At 42.9% G+C, this 16,258-nt stretch overlaps 1 protein-coding gene across 4 annotated transcripts; it reads left to right on the forward strand.

The window, feature by feature from the left end:
- Window positions 1–65: 65 nt before the first annotated feature.
- Window positions 66–16,007, forward strand: KLHL22 (kelch like family member 22). Of its 4 annotated transcripts, none has more exons than XM_062010251.1 (8): window positions 66–354; window positions 4,129–4,242; window positions 8,367–8,636; window positions 9,549–9,714; window positions 10,236–10,954; window positions 12,030–12,222; window positions 13,620–13,853; window positions 14,881–16,007. In XM_062010251.1, exons 3-8 carry the CDS (start codon window positions 8,410–8,412, stop codon window positions 15,256–15,258), a joined length of 1,917 nt encoding a protein of 638 aa, XP_061866235.1. In that variant the 5' UTR covers window positions 66–354; window positions 4,129–4,242; window positions 8,367–8,409; the 3' UTR covers window positions 15,259–16,007. The 4 variants fall into 4 exon arrangements, with proteins under 4 accessions (XP_061866235.1, XP_061866236.1, XP_061866232.1 ...); XM_062010252.1 differs by having other exon boundaries at window positions 8,384–8,636; XM_062010248.1 differs by lacking the exon at window positions 4,129–4,242.
- The last annotated feature ends 251 nt before the right edge of the window (window positions 16,008–16,258 follow it).

Below are 16,258 nucleotides of genomic sequence, written 5' to 3' on the forward strand. Positions count from 1 at the left end.
AAATATCGCGAGAGCCTCCGGCTCAGCGCGGGGATCGCTGGGAAATGCAGTCCCGTCCCAGGCACGCTACTAGAGACCCCGGCAGCGAGGCCATCCGCAGCCACAGGCACCGCGGCGGCGGTGACGGGCCCTGCGCACGGCGGGGGCACCCGCGCCGGACACAGCGGCAGCCGCAGCTCCTGGGGCTGGCGGGGGCCTCGGTGAGGCTGGGGGCTGTCGCCCCCGCCGCCCGCCCCGGTTCCGGCCGCGTCCGCCCCTCCCTCGTCGGGGGGGCGCATCACGCGGGGTCGCCGTGGTTTCCGGGTCGCACATGAAGGCGCAGGCCGCCGCCGGAGGCCGCTGCCGCTGCTCTCGGTAGGTGGCTGGGGCAGCGGCGGAGGGTGAGAGGGCTGCCTGCTGCTCACGGGGAGCCCGTGCCCCTTCCCCCGAGGGGCCGAGCGGAGCCCCGCCGCTGCTGCGGGACCCCATCCTGACTGGGCTCCCCGCAACGAGCCCGGAGCGGGCGCAGGGATACCCAGAGGCGGGGGCACGGGGGTCAGGCGCCAACGGCTGCCAAGGGCGAGGGCCAGAGCAGGTTAGCGGGCAGAGCAGCGAGCAGCGGAGAGGGCTCTGCAGCCCCGCTGACGCTGTCATCCCAGCGCGGCCAAGGCAGCTCCTCGCCCAGGCGCCGCCGCCCTCGAGCTAACCCAGCAGGCAATGGCTGATGCTAGGGCCTGCTGCCTGCATGAAGCTCCAGGGGATGCCCTGGCAAGGTCGAGGCCCAAACCCACATCCCTACACAAAGTTACTTGGGGTGCCTGCATGGGAGATGGGATGACCAAGAGGGAGGCTATACAAAGTGAGACCAGAGCGTGTGTGAACTGGCCTTCACCTCTTCATCACAGCGTTAGTCTGGTCAGCGTGTCTGTTAACAGTGTACAATTCCAGCTGGCCTCCCCCTGCAGAGAAAGCTGCTCATTCTTTGTTCTTGATGGGGAGATGTGTAAGTTACGGGACAGAAGGGAATCTCAAACATCCCTGCAGGAACAAAATTAATGTGGTGAATAATATTAATGAATTTATGATTGATAGAGAAATCAGAGCTGGGATGTGCTGGAAGAGGCCTTTGCTCTCCTCCAGGTCACTTTGTTCATATATTGGGCAAAGACTTAATACTTTTAAGTCTTTTTTTTTATCTTTGTATTTTCAACTGTTAAAAATATTGATATGGATGAAGCAATTCAACAAAGCAATTTCAAGTCTTACTGACCAGATGAGTCTCAAGATCTATAGAACATACAGCATTGGCGAATTAACAGACTGTGAATTTGGGCACAATTAATACTTAAGAGAGACTGATCTTACAGAAGCTTGATTTTAAAAAGTGGTGGTGTGCTTGTTATGGAAAATACTTTAGGATTTAAGAGTCTTTCTAAAAGTTCTTGAGCTAACTAAAACAATTCTATTAAAAGAACATATTCCTCACAGATTAACCAGATCTATCTGAACATAGAACTAACACTGCCTTCTGTAAAGAGATGGAGCCTTAACGGAAAGCCACTTGTTTTTAGGGTAAGCGGGTAATCGTGTCTGAATATAGTTGGTTAACACACCTTCCATCAAAGATGCTGCTCCATCCAAACCAGAACATGGCTACTGAAAGACTCGGATGAAAAGCAAATCTTATTTCAAGATAAGGAACAAAAAAAAGAAGTTGTAAGAGATAATCAGACTCTTTAAAAATATGAAGTTGTAAGAGAAAGAATTTTGGCACTATATTGAAGTTTTGTTTCCCTTATTGCTATTTCTTGGTAGCATTTGGGCTATGGGCCACTTCCCAGATTTACAGTTACAATTCTATGAATTTAGGAAAGTTGCAATTTTCTTATGGATAAGGCAAGTGTGAAAGCTCATACTCTTTAGGTTATGCAGCAGTTCATGGGGGGCATCTTTTACAATCTCTATATATTTAAATATGGATAGATTTCATGGGAGTTTCACCATATACATATTAAATGAGAGACGTTTTACTCTTGATATGTCTTCAAAATAACTTGTAATAGCCTTGAGGAAAAAAAAACCCAACAGGTGTTTGCTGAAAGGAACAAATGCCAAAGTTTATGAGACAGCATGATTTGCAAGGGTTGTTTCCCAAACCACAGCCTTTTATTTCCTCCCACACTTCAAGCACACTACTAATGCTAGAAAGTGAAAGTGACTGAGATTCAGCCTCAAGGGTTGTGCTTGGTATTTCCCTTAGTGATGTGAAAAGGGAGGTGGTGCACCTAGACCTAAGCAAAAGCATCTCATCATTTGAGAAGCGTTCAGAAGTATTGTTGAGATATCACAGGCTACTGTATGTTGCAGTTTCTTTCTTTCTGTTGGGACCTCGCTCAAAAGGAGCTGTTTGGGTTGGTTACTGTATTGGTGGAAGATTCCAAAAGTGAAAGGGTATTTCTCGAAGACTGTTTTTCCTTTGCACAGTTGTGAATGCAGAGAGGATTACTTTAAAAGCAGCACTGCTAAGAAAAGTTTTTGGTTTTCCTTCACCCCTTTTCCCTTGTTCTTCAAAAACCATGAAACTGGCTGAAGTCTTGTCCACACATAATGGTGTACTCCATTGTCCTCTGTAGCAAACAGTCTTACAAGTGCCCATTACAAATTTTCATATAGTTGGTGAATTATTCCAGTATTTGCACTCCAGTTAGAATGAACAATAGTTTTGCTTTTCAGTTTACATTGTTTGTGGCATCACATCTGTTTTCTGAACTATTTTGGCAGAGACCCAGCTGCCTCCCCATTCTGCACACTCACTGACTAGTTGATCTATTTGTTCGTGTACCCTTTGCCCTGCTAAATTTCTGGTACACAGCCAGATTCTGCCTGTTTGCATTGGCAGCCTCAGAGAGCATAACTGGCATTTTGCTACAGTCTTACATCTTGATTTCTGGTCAGGCTTTCAGCTGAAGCCTGGCTTAGATCCTAATTATTTTTTCTCCCTAGGAAAAGATCAAGGTATGGGAAACCTTAGGGGATATATATTTAGACTTCTCCAATGCACTATGACTTTTGAGGGACCAATATATTTCGATCCCAATCATCCACCATACTGGTTGCTCTGTATTAGAAAAAAAAAGCTATGAAGAAGGTGGCCTGCAAGAAAGAGGACAGAACTGCAACTGACTGTCAAAAGCTTTAAGAATGGTCCAAGAGGAACCACATAAATTTCAAAAGCAGAAGTGAAGCCATGTGCCTGGGTCAGAGCAACTGCATGCATCCAAACAGGCTGGAGACAAGCCTGGCTAGAAGTCAGCTTTGCAAGAAAAGAGCTTGGGGATCCTGATGAACATCAAGTTGAATATGATTCCTCCAACAGGGACCAGCTTCATACTGGGCTGTATTAGCAAGAGCATAGCCAGTAGATTATGGGAAATTGTTTCCCACTCTGTTGAGCACTTACAAGCCCAGAAAACCCAAAACCAGTGTACAATACCAGGGATCAGAGGCAAGTGTCACAAAATGCAGGAAAAGAAATTCAAACAGAACAGTTTTGATGGTTAAACACTCCATTTTCCAATTACTGACAAGGATGGAGATTCTGCACCTGACAAGGCTCTTAGCATCCTGACCTCATTTTGAAGTTTTCCCTGCTTCAAGCAGGAGACTGGACTAGAGAACTCCCAAGTTTCTTTCCAGCCTAAATTATTCCACAATCCTAGAAAAGCTTGGGAACCCCAGCAAGCCCGAACCACCTGTCCATATGGCAGTAAGCTAAACAGATTTAGATACCTGACACCAGCAAGCTGTAGTTTATTTTGGGCACAGCTGAAGCACAAGAAAATATCACTATCTGCATTAAACACCTCTTTATAAGATGTAACTGACAGCCAGGAGCTCTTCTGTACAAAAATGTCTGAGTTTCCATAGAAACTAACTTGGATAATCCTTCCTCTATCCAGCCATTTCTCTACAATAGCGAATCAAGGCTGTAAGCACAACTGTGCCAAAAAACCAAACCCCAACCCCGCCCCCACAAGCAAGCATCACTGACATAGATGCTAGTCATAGGAGGAGTGAATACTTGCCTAGGTGTATATCATACACACAGTACCAGCTTCATCACTGTAACTGTCTACATTGTGTTTAAAGCACAGGATCAGCTCACAGCATCTCTCACCAGAAGATAAAGGCTGAGTATATCTGTAACGGCAACAGGATGCATCCAGGACGTGCCCTGACCCAGCTGCTGGGAAGTGCTCCCAGGTACACCACAGATTCTTAAGGAAGCAGGACTGTTCTCTATCTAAGTGTATGCTGTAAATCCTGTGGATTCCCACTCCCCAGAATGTTCTTTACTGGAACAGCACACAAGCACCGTGGTACAATTGCTCTGCACTTAAAACGTTCAAATAGGACAGACTCTGCATTCTCTTCTATCAAATCTGTTTTGTCACACCCGTAATTTTTCCCTCCCTCATTTTAGCTGAACTACTCCATTCCTATACCCTGTGTTCTTGAAAGGATGAGGATTTTCAGTGACCACAGGAGCAAAGCAACATACCAGTTTCTCACCATTCCCTCAGTTCCTCCTGTCCTAGGACATCCTCAGTTGTAAACCTTGGCTGGGAGAATAAGTAATCTTGCCTTCATCTGAGAGGGGATTTTATGAAAGGGAAAAAAAACCAACCCAAACCAAAAAAAAACCACCCAAAACAAACCAAACCCACAGCTCTTCATGTGCAGATAAGCAGTGATTTCAGCTGAATAACCAGAAGCCTGAGACTTCTGCTTTTTTCATATAAATAATCTGCAGAAGTATGTTGTGGTAAAGGAATTTGAATACCAGAAAAGTCACACAGAGCTATCAGCAAGCCACTAAGATACTACAGCTTTCACTGTGTCCATAGCTCATTTCAAGAAATCACTGGTGATACAGTGAACTTTGAATACAGTTCAGAAAATAGAAGGAAATACTAGACTGCCTTCATGTTCCCTCCATGTCTGCCATTGCAAGGCATGGCTGTTTTCTCCTGGTTCCTAAATGCATAGCATATAGAAAAATTCGGTCTATTGAAAAAGAGCAGTCATGTCTTTCCAGGTACCTCTGAGGGTTTTGCCAATTATGGTGGCTTTTGTGTGGCTTGGTTTCTGAACTTTAAGGAAAAGATTTAAAGTGACCAAACAGCGCCTGCCTTACTACATGAGCATTTGCTATACAAGTGCACATAAAATTACTGACCCCATATACCTCCCTGGTGTTTATGTACCCAGCACTCAGTTGTAGTACCCTGAAATGAGTAACTACATTAACTGATGTCCTCTAAAAGACAAGTGCAAACCGAGATAACTGCAGTCTCACATACCTTGTGCAGCCAGCTAAGAAATTCTCTAGTCTGATTTTCTCTGCGGTTTGTAGTGGTTGGAACAAGGGTTTGTCTAACCTTGTTTCTGAAGGCAGCGTCCCACAGCACATGAGATAATAATTCTTAGCCTTGATACTATGAAAGAAGCACAGTGAACAGAAAGAGTTCCTTATGTCTTCCACCTTAGTGTCAGTTCTGCAATATTCAGCCACCGAATCCCACTGTGAACAGCTGACCAGCACTAAGAAACTTGCACAAGAGGAAAGAAAAGATATTACTGAGATTTCTAGGAACTTGGCTCAGTCACAGAGCTGGTTTCTCAAAAACAGAACAGGGAAGCTTCAAGAACATCCTACAAGCAAGAAGCCGACAGTAGAGAGGCTCAGACTTTATGCTTCAAGGGACTGTGCATTCACATAGTTAGCAAGGGCCTGCTTACAGCTTTTTCATTTCAGGGACAGATGTGCCAGCCTGGGAAAATGGTGTCTCAAGTCCAAGGAGCCAGTAAATTTCCTGAGTGGTTATATGGGAAAAACAGTAAATAGAAGCTTTTCTGCAGCACACAGGAGGCTTAACAAATCTGGTCCATCTCTCCATTCGGAACTATATTGCTTGTACCTTTTTTTACATACATAAAGGGCAATAAAGTAAAACAGTTTTGAGGAGACAGGGTGGAATTATTTTCAGCTGAGAATACACAGAACTTATTCAGTAAATTTCCTTGTAATTTAAGACTGACAGACACTTACAAGGCAAAACAATTCCTAGATGTTAACAGTCATTTCCCCCACCCAACTGGTACACCACAAGTAAAATAGTATACTGCCCCTGTTGGGCTATCAGATTTTTAGACAGTAAGGCTAAATACACAGGTCACAGTTAAACCACACAATCTGAGAAGCAGGGTGCTGTGCTAGCACCAATGTCCCTCCCCATCAAATTTGTAGTCAGCATTTAAAAACAATACCCAGAGAAGCTATCACAATACCCACAAAGCTATCATCTCACCAAGCACACTCTATTTAACCCAGAAAACTCAAAATACCCAAACCTCCTCACTTATCTCTCAAGGGAACCCACAACACAAACCCACTAAGCCTGCTTCAACAGCTGCCTGCCCACCCAACCCCAGCTGCTCCTTGTACAGCTATTACGAAGCTGAGTACACTCAATAATCAGCTGAATGAATCTTGCTGGGGATCCCCGACAAGCTGTTAACGGTCCTCTAATTTTTGTCTTAAAGGTCTATCCTGCATACATATCTCTGTCCCCTGTCCCTCATTCTTTCTCCACTTTCTCCTACATTGCTTTGCTAACACCTGTTGCATGGGTTCAATGGCCTGTGCAGTTCTATCTCACATATTTCTCCCTAGGCTCTTCCACCAATAGCTATACTATATGACATGCTGTAAGGTTGTACCGAAGGTTGTGCTATGCCCCCTACCCAACCAAAGTGGGAAATTTCTGATCAATGTCTAGTAACATTCACTCCTTCATTTCCCTGTCTGACTATATTATCTCCCTTGCTTCAAACCATCACTTTTAGCGTTCCCTAGGAGCAAATCAAATGACACAGCAATGTTTTGTCTGCTTCAAAAGCACTTATTTCTAGGAAAAGCATTTACTTGTCATGAAAAAGAATTGATTACTCATCTCTTGAGCTGATGATGGATAGTTTCCCCTGTGTAACTGACCTGAATGTGCTCCCTAGAAGGCTATCTCATCAGAGCTCCTCTTCTGAGCTGGTTGTCTTGAGTTTGCTGGCAAAGAGAAGACAACCATTAATATGCTTTTTCATTTTTTTGCCCATCCCATTTATTGTGCAATGCCACCTAGCTTCCTTTTGTTTTGGACAGCATAGGGTAACTTCTCTCAGGCAGAACAATAAACGTTTTCATATATCTTGGAGTGATTCAGGTAGCCCCTTGCTCACTGATCATACGTGGACAGAACATCTTGTGGTGCAGAGATTTCCAATGCTGAATTCAGAGTCTGTGGCTGGTACAATTAAACAATGGTTCCGTTCCTTCATTGCTTGTTTGGATTTGCTGGGTTTGTTCTGCTTTTGCTTCTCTGACTGCTGATAACCTCTTACAACTACCACGTGTACCACTAAGCTATTTCCCAGGCCACTGGAGGAGAGGCTGTTATAACTCTGTTTTAAGGAACCATATCACCCAAGTTATTTCCTTTTGCTAATGGGTTTTTTTTAACATGCTCTGACAACTGGATAGAGTCTGTCAGCTCTCACTGCTACGAATTCTGACATTCTTCAGAGACAATGGAAAGGGTAAACTACAGGATGGTAGAAGAGGACTCATGAGATTTTCAGAGCTTAACCATAGACATGAAACAATCACTTCCAGATAGCTCCTTACAGATGTTTCCCCATGTGCCAAGGGGCCCTTCCTACAGTGTCAGTGGCAGCCCCAGAGAGGTACAGGATAGCCTCTGCCATGCCTGCGCCAGAAGAAATACCCTCTCTGCAGATCACAGTGAAGTGGAAAGCAATTGTGCATGCTAGCTCTATGTTTTCACAATAAAGAAACACCTTCAAGCCTACAGTTACATACAGCATTTTATAGAATGGCAGATGGAAATATGTCAGCTAAGGAAAATGTCTGACATCAAGAGAAAGACAGAAGGTGCAGTTTATGTTGCAGCAAAGTTCCCTGAGGATATTAGGCAATTTGTAATTTGACAAAAATTATGTCCATTCTTTGTTATAAATGATGCAGAAATGCAAAAGAAATGAGGGTTTCTGGTATTGGTCTGGGAAGTGAAACTTGCTAAGAAATATCCCCACATGCTGCATACTCTGACTTTTGGACTGAAAACACAAGAGTCAGAATATTTGTCTGCCACTTCAGTGTGCTGCTATAGACTCATCTCATCATTCAGAATCCTTTCTTGAGGGTAGAACTGTCCCCCCATTAACTGTTTTGATTTCTGTGTCAGGCAGGACTCAGAGAACTATTTGTAAAGCAAAAGGCACAAACCTTTGCTGATTCTGTTGTCTCACAGATTTCATTCTGCTACAGCTGTTGGCTGAGCATTTCTGCCTGGGATGGCGGAGGATCAGGAGCTGACTCAGCCACACAAAGCTCAACTCGAGCCCTCCCTCCAGCAGCGTACCAGCAACACATACCGCAGTGCAGAGCACTCCCAGGCCCTGCTCAGTGGCTTGGTATCTCTCCGAGACAGCAGCATCCTCTTCGATGTAGTTCTGGTAGTGGAAGAGAAACCTATTGAGGCTCATCGCATACTTCTAGCTGCATCCTGTGACTATTTCAGGTACACTTCAGTACAGCAGTAACAAGCATGTGTCTGAATGTTACTCAAACCTGCAACACCCAAATCTTCTGTCTTGGCACGCTGCTTCTGGATGTGAAAATAGACCCTAAGGTGGAGCTGAATGTATTTCGAAATGCTGAGTGTGGCTTTATTCATCTGTTATTTCTTTACAGAAATAAAGCTCTTGTTCCTGCACACTGAGCTTACCTCCACTAAATTCACTGCTTGCTTGTGGTACTTGGAGGTATATAAAGAGGAGAGACTATCTGGACAGTTCTCCTCTGCATAAATGCACTCTGGGTGGCTTTTAACATATCCTTAGCATTGTGAGACTTTGCCCATATGGTGATCAATCCAGAATCCACAAAAAGTCCCTGGAATGAGTCACTCCTCTGTTACATGCCTACAGTGTGTCTCACTGTCCATTAAACCAGGTACTCCCCTGATGAGTTTGACTAACAGTTTCTTGAACAGACTTTATTTTCATAGAGCAAACAAACAAATCCCAAGGCAATCCAGACAAACTTCTAACTGGAGGAAGAACTGCCCTGGTTTAGACATAATTCCTGTGGTCCCAAGTTCCTCTGTTTTTCCTCTTCCCCCACACCCAGAGTATCTGCTTCTGCCCATTGACTACCCATATGTACTGTCTCTGCACAGTCTTTCAGCTGTGAATCATGCCTTTCAGATGGCCTCTACTGTTTTCCTGCAGAATGAAGAGTATTACTTTCTTAGGCCCTAAAGACCTGTACTCTTTGTGTCATTGTCTTAGAGGAAAGGTAATCCCATAAAAGTGTCTGATTAGGATTTTATCTGAGTTTTTTTTATGTTCCCAGGACAATATAAGATAAGCAAACAAAAAATAACTTCAATGCAAATCTGCCATAGCATGTGCCATTGTCTTTTTTACAGAGGAATGTTTGCAGGAGGACTGAGAGAGATGGAGCAAGAAGAAGTTCATATCCATGGCATCTCCTACAACGCAATGTGTAAAATCTTGAATTTCATTTACACTTCGGAGCTGGAACTCAGTGTGAACAGTGTACAGGAAACTTTAGCTGCAGCCTGTCAGCTTCAGGTGAGATAGTGGGAGATGCAACACAAAGAAGCAAGAAATAAAAGCAACAATGAAAACAAGAATATTTGGTTAGATGCAGGATTAGGGGCTGAATAAGAGTATGAGTCTGATGAGAAGAATTTCTTTGGGATTCTATATCCACTGGAACTAACTGTCTAAAGGTAGGAACAATGAATGAGTACTTGAATATCTCATTTGTGCCAATGGTTTTAATACGTATAAACTTTTACCATTTCATCTAGAGGACTATTTCATATAGCACTCACCGCCAGTGATCTGCTTATGAAAGCTTCCCTGAGATAGAATGCCATTGGCCTACAGTAAAGGACAGAGCTTGCTAGTCAGAAATTGTTGTACCCATGTCGAGTTCTTTTTTCCTGGAGAAAGGTGAATTGGGTGCAAGGGATCAAACTGTGAGGACAGCAGTTAACTTGTGGACTACTTTCTCAGTCAGCCCAGGCTTCTGTCATATTTCTCCGGAGTGTGAGGTATCTGAAACAAGAAATCTCCCTCTCTTGCAGATTCCAGAAGTCATTAAGTTCTGTTGTGATTTTCTCATGTCCTGGGTAGATGAAGAGAACATCCTCGATGTTTACAGACTAGCTGACCATTATGACTTGAGACACTTGAGTGAGCAGCTGGACTTCTACATTTTGAAGAACTTCGCAGCTTTCTCAAGGACACAAGTGTACCGACAGCTACCCTTGCAGAAGGTCTACTCTCTTCTCAGCAGCAACCGTTTGGAAGTTAACTATGAGTTTGAAGTTTATGACGGAGCACTTTTTTATCATTATTCTCCAGAGCAACTGGAGGCAGATCAGGTTTCCCTGATGGAGCCCCTTAAGTTACTTGAGACAGTTCGTTTTCCTCTGATGGAACCCCAGATCCTGCAAAGGCTTCATGACAAATTAAGTCCTTGTCCTTTAAAAGATACGGTTGCAGATGCATTAATGTACCACAAAAATGAATGTCTTCAGCCAATGCTTCAGAGCTCCCAGACACAGCTGAGATCAGAGTTCCAGTGTGTAGTAGGATTTGGAGGAATGCATTCCACTCCATCCATTGTTCTCAGTGATCAAGCCAAGTATCTGAACCCCTTGTTGGGAGAGTGGAGGCACTTTACAGCTGCACTAGCCCCCAGAATGTCCAACCAAGGGATTGCTGTTCTCAATAATTTTGTGTATTTAATTGGTGGAGACAACAATGTAAGTGGTTTTCGAGCAGAGTCAAGGTGTTGGAGGTAAGATAAGGATAATCCTGCTATTACTTTTATTCCCACCCTGTTGCCCATATCTGAGTCAGTAAGCCAGTACCACAGTCTGTATGCTTGCTAGACAAAACATTATGAACTGGGCAGGGGTCTCGCTGGAAGAAAACATGGAAAATAAACAAATGAGCCTTCTAGTAACTGATAGGGTAGAACCAACTATTCATTCAAGAGTATTACATGTGCTACTTTCTGTCTCATTGGATGGGGGAAGTATTAAAGGTGTGGGAAGCAGTAACAAACCTGGAACACTAGATTGTCTTAAGTCCTTCTGAACTAGGATTGGTCTAAATACAAAAGGATGTAGCTACCAAAAATGGGTTTTAAATAAAATGATATTACTGGTTGATTTTTAAGAAATTTTGTGCACAATAACACCATTCCAAGGTTCTCTTATGTTCTTCTGTGCCAGGGAAAAGAGCAGGAGGAAAGATCAGGTTTAGACCTTCACGCCTGTTACATTGCAAAACCAGATTCAAACCCTTTTGTCTTTATAATGTGGCTGTTTTTACTAGTTTTAGCTGAGTTGCCCTTATTTTATGGCACGCATTTTCACTTCACAACCAGTTTTCTCTGTAACTAAAATTTGCAGACCAGATAGATATTTTGATCTGAAAGTGAATCATGAGGTTCACTTTGAGCAACGGATATTTGGGGAAAAGAATCAAAGAACCCACCACATATTTATGCCCTTCTCGGACTCTTGAAGTTTGAGATTCAGTCTTTGGGCTATTTTTAGACATTGTACTTTGTAGAATGGCTTTGTGCAAGCAGAGATTTTGATACATAACCTGACAGCAGTATGTAAGATAATGGAAAACCTAGGCTTTTATAGCATGATTATGTCAGCTAAAGCACATCCTCTTAAAATAGAATGAAACAACTTTGCTAATAATAAAAAGCTGACAAGGCCAAATTTCACTCCACTTACAGCTGAGCTCAATTTTGTCCAAAGGCAGCTCAGCAACCCCCATCTGTGCTGTCTGGTATTCCAGCAATAGTTCTGTGTCTGTATGAATAACTTCCTTTGATCCCATTGTTTTGCAAGGTACGACCCGCGACACAACAAGTGGTTCCAGATCCAGTCCCTGCAGCAAGAGCATGCTGACCTCAGTGTCTGTGTGGTGGACAACTATATATATGCCGTGGCAGGCCGAGATTACCATGAAGACCTGAGAGAAGTGGAGAGGTATGACCCTAAAAGCAACACTTGGGAATATGTGACACCTCTGAAGAAGGAGGTAAGGAGTGCATTAGCCACACACACTGCTACAGTTCCCCAGTTCCTGATTTAATCTTTTTAGATGCTTTTTGCACATGTAGCTTTACATTTGCTGATATTTAGCTAGGAAACAGCAGCCTCTGTATATGGGATAAATTATAATCACCAAAGGACAATAATAATACATGTAAATTACATTTTTATGTTAAATGCTTATTTTTCCTGTTTCCTTATTGTTTCTGCCTGCTCCTTTACCGTGTCAACTTTTAAAACCATTTAAAATTGAACACATAAGCTCTTAGAATAGGAATGTTCCATTCTTCATAGGCAGGTGAACTATGAGCTTCTCACAGTTCTGACAATATGCTTCACTCCTGATCAGAAAAGGTAGCGAGCCAGTAAGAAGGGACCTCAGTTTCTATAGACTACTTTGTTCCTGGACACAGAACTGAGAGTGGGTAACAAGTTCTGCTGACAATAGCTTATGTGATGGAGAGTCACATCTCAGTCAGCTAACATAAGACATTACTCATTTCAGATACATGAGTGAATAGCTATCTTTTGTCATCATTGCCATTTACCCTTCTAGAACAGGGACTGCCAAGGAAGCAGTTGTGACCCCAGGAAACAGGAAATGATGCAGAGACATGGGAATTGGGATTATGTGTGGAAAAGTTCGTTCTAAGTTCTAATACTGCTAAAAAAAAAGCAAGAATTTCCATTCTCAGGTTAAAAGTGTTGCAAAGGAGAAAGATAAATACAAACAACTGCTTGATGAATCTTGGTTAGGCAAGAAAACTAAAATCCTGAGTAATCTTTCAAGAAACTATGCTGATTTCTACTACACTTCCCAAAAGCTTTGGGTCAAGTAACCAGCACAAAATAATATTGTGATTTCAAAATGCTTCTCAGTTTTGAATCTCAAGATACCTTAAAAATATAAACATTGCTGCCATTTTACAAAAGAGGTGCAGGGGCAGAAGAGGATAAACAACTTGCATTAGGTCAGGAATAACAGATGTGTGTCAATGCTGAGAATATAAAAATCCTTAAGATGCAGTTGAGTGCTACCAAGTAGGATATCTTGCATTCCTGGTAATACTGCTTCTGTAATAAAAATCTCCAACAGAAAAGCTTCCAAGTAGACTAGGGAGAAAAATAGTAGTGTGAATGATCTTCTAAGCAAGGAACAATATGAGAACCTACTGCAGTTTTGGAAGCTTTAGAAATTGTGTGTTTCATTCAGAAATTCACACTTACAGCAGAATCACATGGAAAGCAATTGTCTGTAAGAAAATCCTTTCAGACGTTGATATCTGCATTACTCATGAAGAATGTCACTCCCTTAATGTCTGAAACTGGGAGAAACACATAAATTCACACCTCAACCTCCTGCTTTCCCATGTGTTGGTACAGGTATATGCACATGCTGGAGCAGCACTGGATGGGAAGATGTACATTACTTGTGGGAGGAGAGGAGAAGCCTATTTGAAGGAGCTACAATGTTACGACCCAAAGACTGACCGCTGGGAAGTTTTAGCAGATGGTCCAGTGAGACGTGCTTGGCATGGCATGGCTGCACTGCTGGGAAAGCTCTATGTCATTGGAGGGAGCAACAATGATTCTGGCTACAGAAGGGATGTTCACCAGGTGAGAGCATGTCATATCTGTGTCTTTCTTGAAAGAGTCTGTTTCTTACGGATGCTTGCACTCTGACATAGTGCCTGTCTCCTACTAAGTATGGAAGTAAAACTCCCTGCCCAGCAGCTGCTACGGCACCCGCTCTCCCCCATTCAGTTGCAGAACTTGCAATGATTTATTTGCTGCTGTCTGTCTTGAACACATTGTCTAACCCACAAAGCATTGAAGCTCTGGCACAATTTTAAAATGTCTTTGATGGATAACATTCATTGGCATGCACATACCCAATAAGTAGCACATCAACTAAATTTACTTTATGTTGTTTTCTCATGTGCATTTTTTTCTAAGTCAAGGACTTTTGAGTTACCAATGTATAATTGCAGGACAGAGTTGTTAAGGATATATTGGATGGCAATTGTATAATGCCATTAAATTCACAGTACCTGATGACGAGTGATGGCTGGAGAGAATTCTCTTGAATCATAATCCAGCTTCTATAACTGCAAGAGACATGAAGACAAAAAAAGTAACTGCTCTTGCAAAGCCTATCAAGATGACAATTACATCTACTTGAAAAAAACATCTGAAGGATAAAAAGGTGCTCACAAGTAAAAGCAGTTAGCCAAAAAGGTAGCCAATGAAACCTAAAATTTCCCAGTCTATGGTGCAGAGACAGATTTGTCCAATTTCTTTGTTCCAGGACAGTTTTTTCCTAATGCAAACAGATGGATTATGTCAGAGCTTATTTTGGCACGTGTTCCCACCTCGTTCACATTTGTATACATGCTTTGAATGACATACAGCTGTAACTCCAGCGGCAGGGTCAGAAGTTGTGATGTGAAGCTATATGGTAACTGTGCACAGTTTTCTGCTGAGTACTGTACTTTTACAACATAGGGGCATGCTCTCTCCATTATCAACACCCTGTCAAAAGACTGATGATATTGCATGGCTTCTGAAGCAGTTTGCCATATGGCCAGGCTCTGTCACCAAGATACAAGTTTGATTTTAGCTAATCCCCTTCCTTTTTTTGCAGGTTGCCTGCTATAGGCCAAGCACTGATCAGTGGACAAATGTATGTCCACTTCCTGCAGGTCACGGAGAGCCAGGTATTGCTGTTTTAGACAACAGGATTTATGTCTTGGGAGGCAGATCCCACAACAGAGGAATCCGCATGGACTACGTCCACATTTACGATGCAGAGAGAGACTGTTGGGAGGAAGGACCCCAGCTGGAGGATGATATTTCTGGGATGGCTGCCTGTGTCCTCACTTTACCCAGGGCTATTTTAATGGAAACAGAGAAATGGTTCTCAGAGTGGCATGCAGACCGCGTAAAGTATCACCTTGACTTTCCATCAGAAGTTATGAGTGTGTCAGACTGGGAGGAATTTGACAATTCAAGTGAAGATTAGAAAAATTTTAATATTTATTTTTTGCCAGTGGACGAGGAAGTTAAGGCTTGGATAAAATAGATTTTATATGTCTTTCTTATATATATAAATCAGTATTTAAAGGTTTGAAAAATAAGCATTCTGCACAAAATTCTGACGTCCACAGTCAGTATCCGCCCATCTGCACATGTTCTGCACAAAATGCCACTTACAGTGAGTATCTGCCAGAATTTTAAAGTAACCACAGAACTGCCGTTTTCCCCCGTTCGTCGCGGTTCCTTTGCTATGAAGGAGACTTTTCTCAGCCTTCAGCATGGACATTAAAAAAGGCACTGAAGGCTCAGCTTGACTAGCTTCTTTCCTTCCAGCTTTTAAATCAAAATAGCTTGTGGAGATTTTTTTATTTCCTTTTCTTTCTGGTAATAGAACTTCCAGCCAGCTTAACACAGGAAGGGGTCTAGTGTCTCCCTCCAGTGCTAGGTGTCAGACAGCTTGATTGTTTTTTGAGCAGGACTGAACATACAGAAATAGGAACAGTATCAAGATAATCTGAACCTTCCTCTCCTCTGGGCATGTCACCATCTTTGTGACTGGGTTAGTCTGGGAGCTGACGCCTACTTCTGAACTTCTGTACTGCAAGTTCTGTCAACACAGCGCAAAGAAGATTTCTAGGAAAAAACTCTGTACAGAGTATGGCAGTCTTGTCATTCAGCTGTCAGATGCATTTATTCACAGGCATAAATTAATAAATCCTCATCAGAACTTTTTTCTTCTTAAGTGCTGTCTCAGTTGTACTGCTCGTGATGAGGAGTTGGCACGTTAGTGAGCTTCACCGGATCCTGTAGTGCTGCGTTAGTGGCAGTGGGACACCAGCTTGGGTTAAAAACTCTTAATATATGCTTCAGAAGAAGGTAAAGAGAGCAGAGACTGGCTTGCCACAGCATAAGGGAAAAAAAAGTAAGGAGATAATGAGAGGTATTGCAGATTACACTGGTTCAAGCCCCTGCAGTAGCCAAACTAA

This window comes from Colius striatus, chromosome 17 (genome assembly GCF_028858725.1).
Source record: "Colius striatus isolate bColStr4 chromosome 17, bColStr4.1.hap1, whole genome shotgun sequence".
In the NCBI taxonomy this organism is placed as follows: domain Eukaryota; kingdom Metazoa; phylum Chordata; class Aves; order Coliiformes; family Coliidae; genus Colius; species Colius striatus.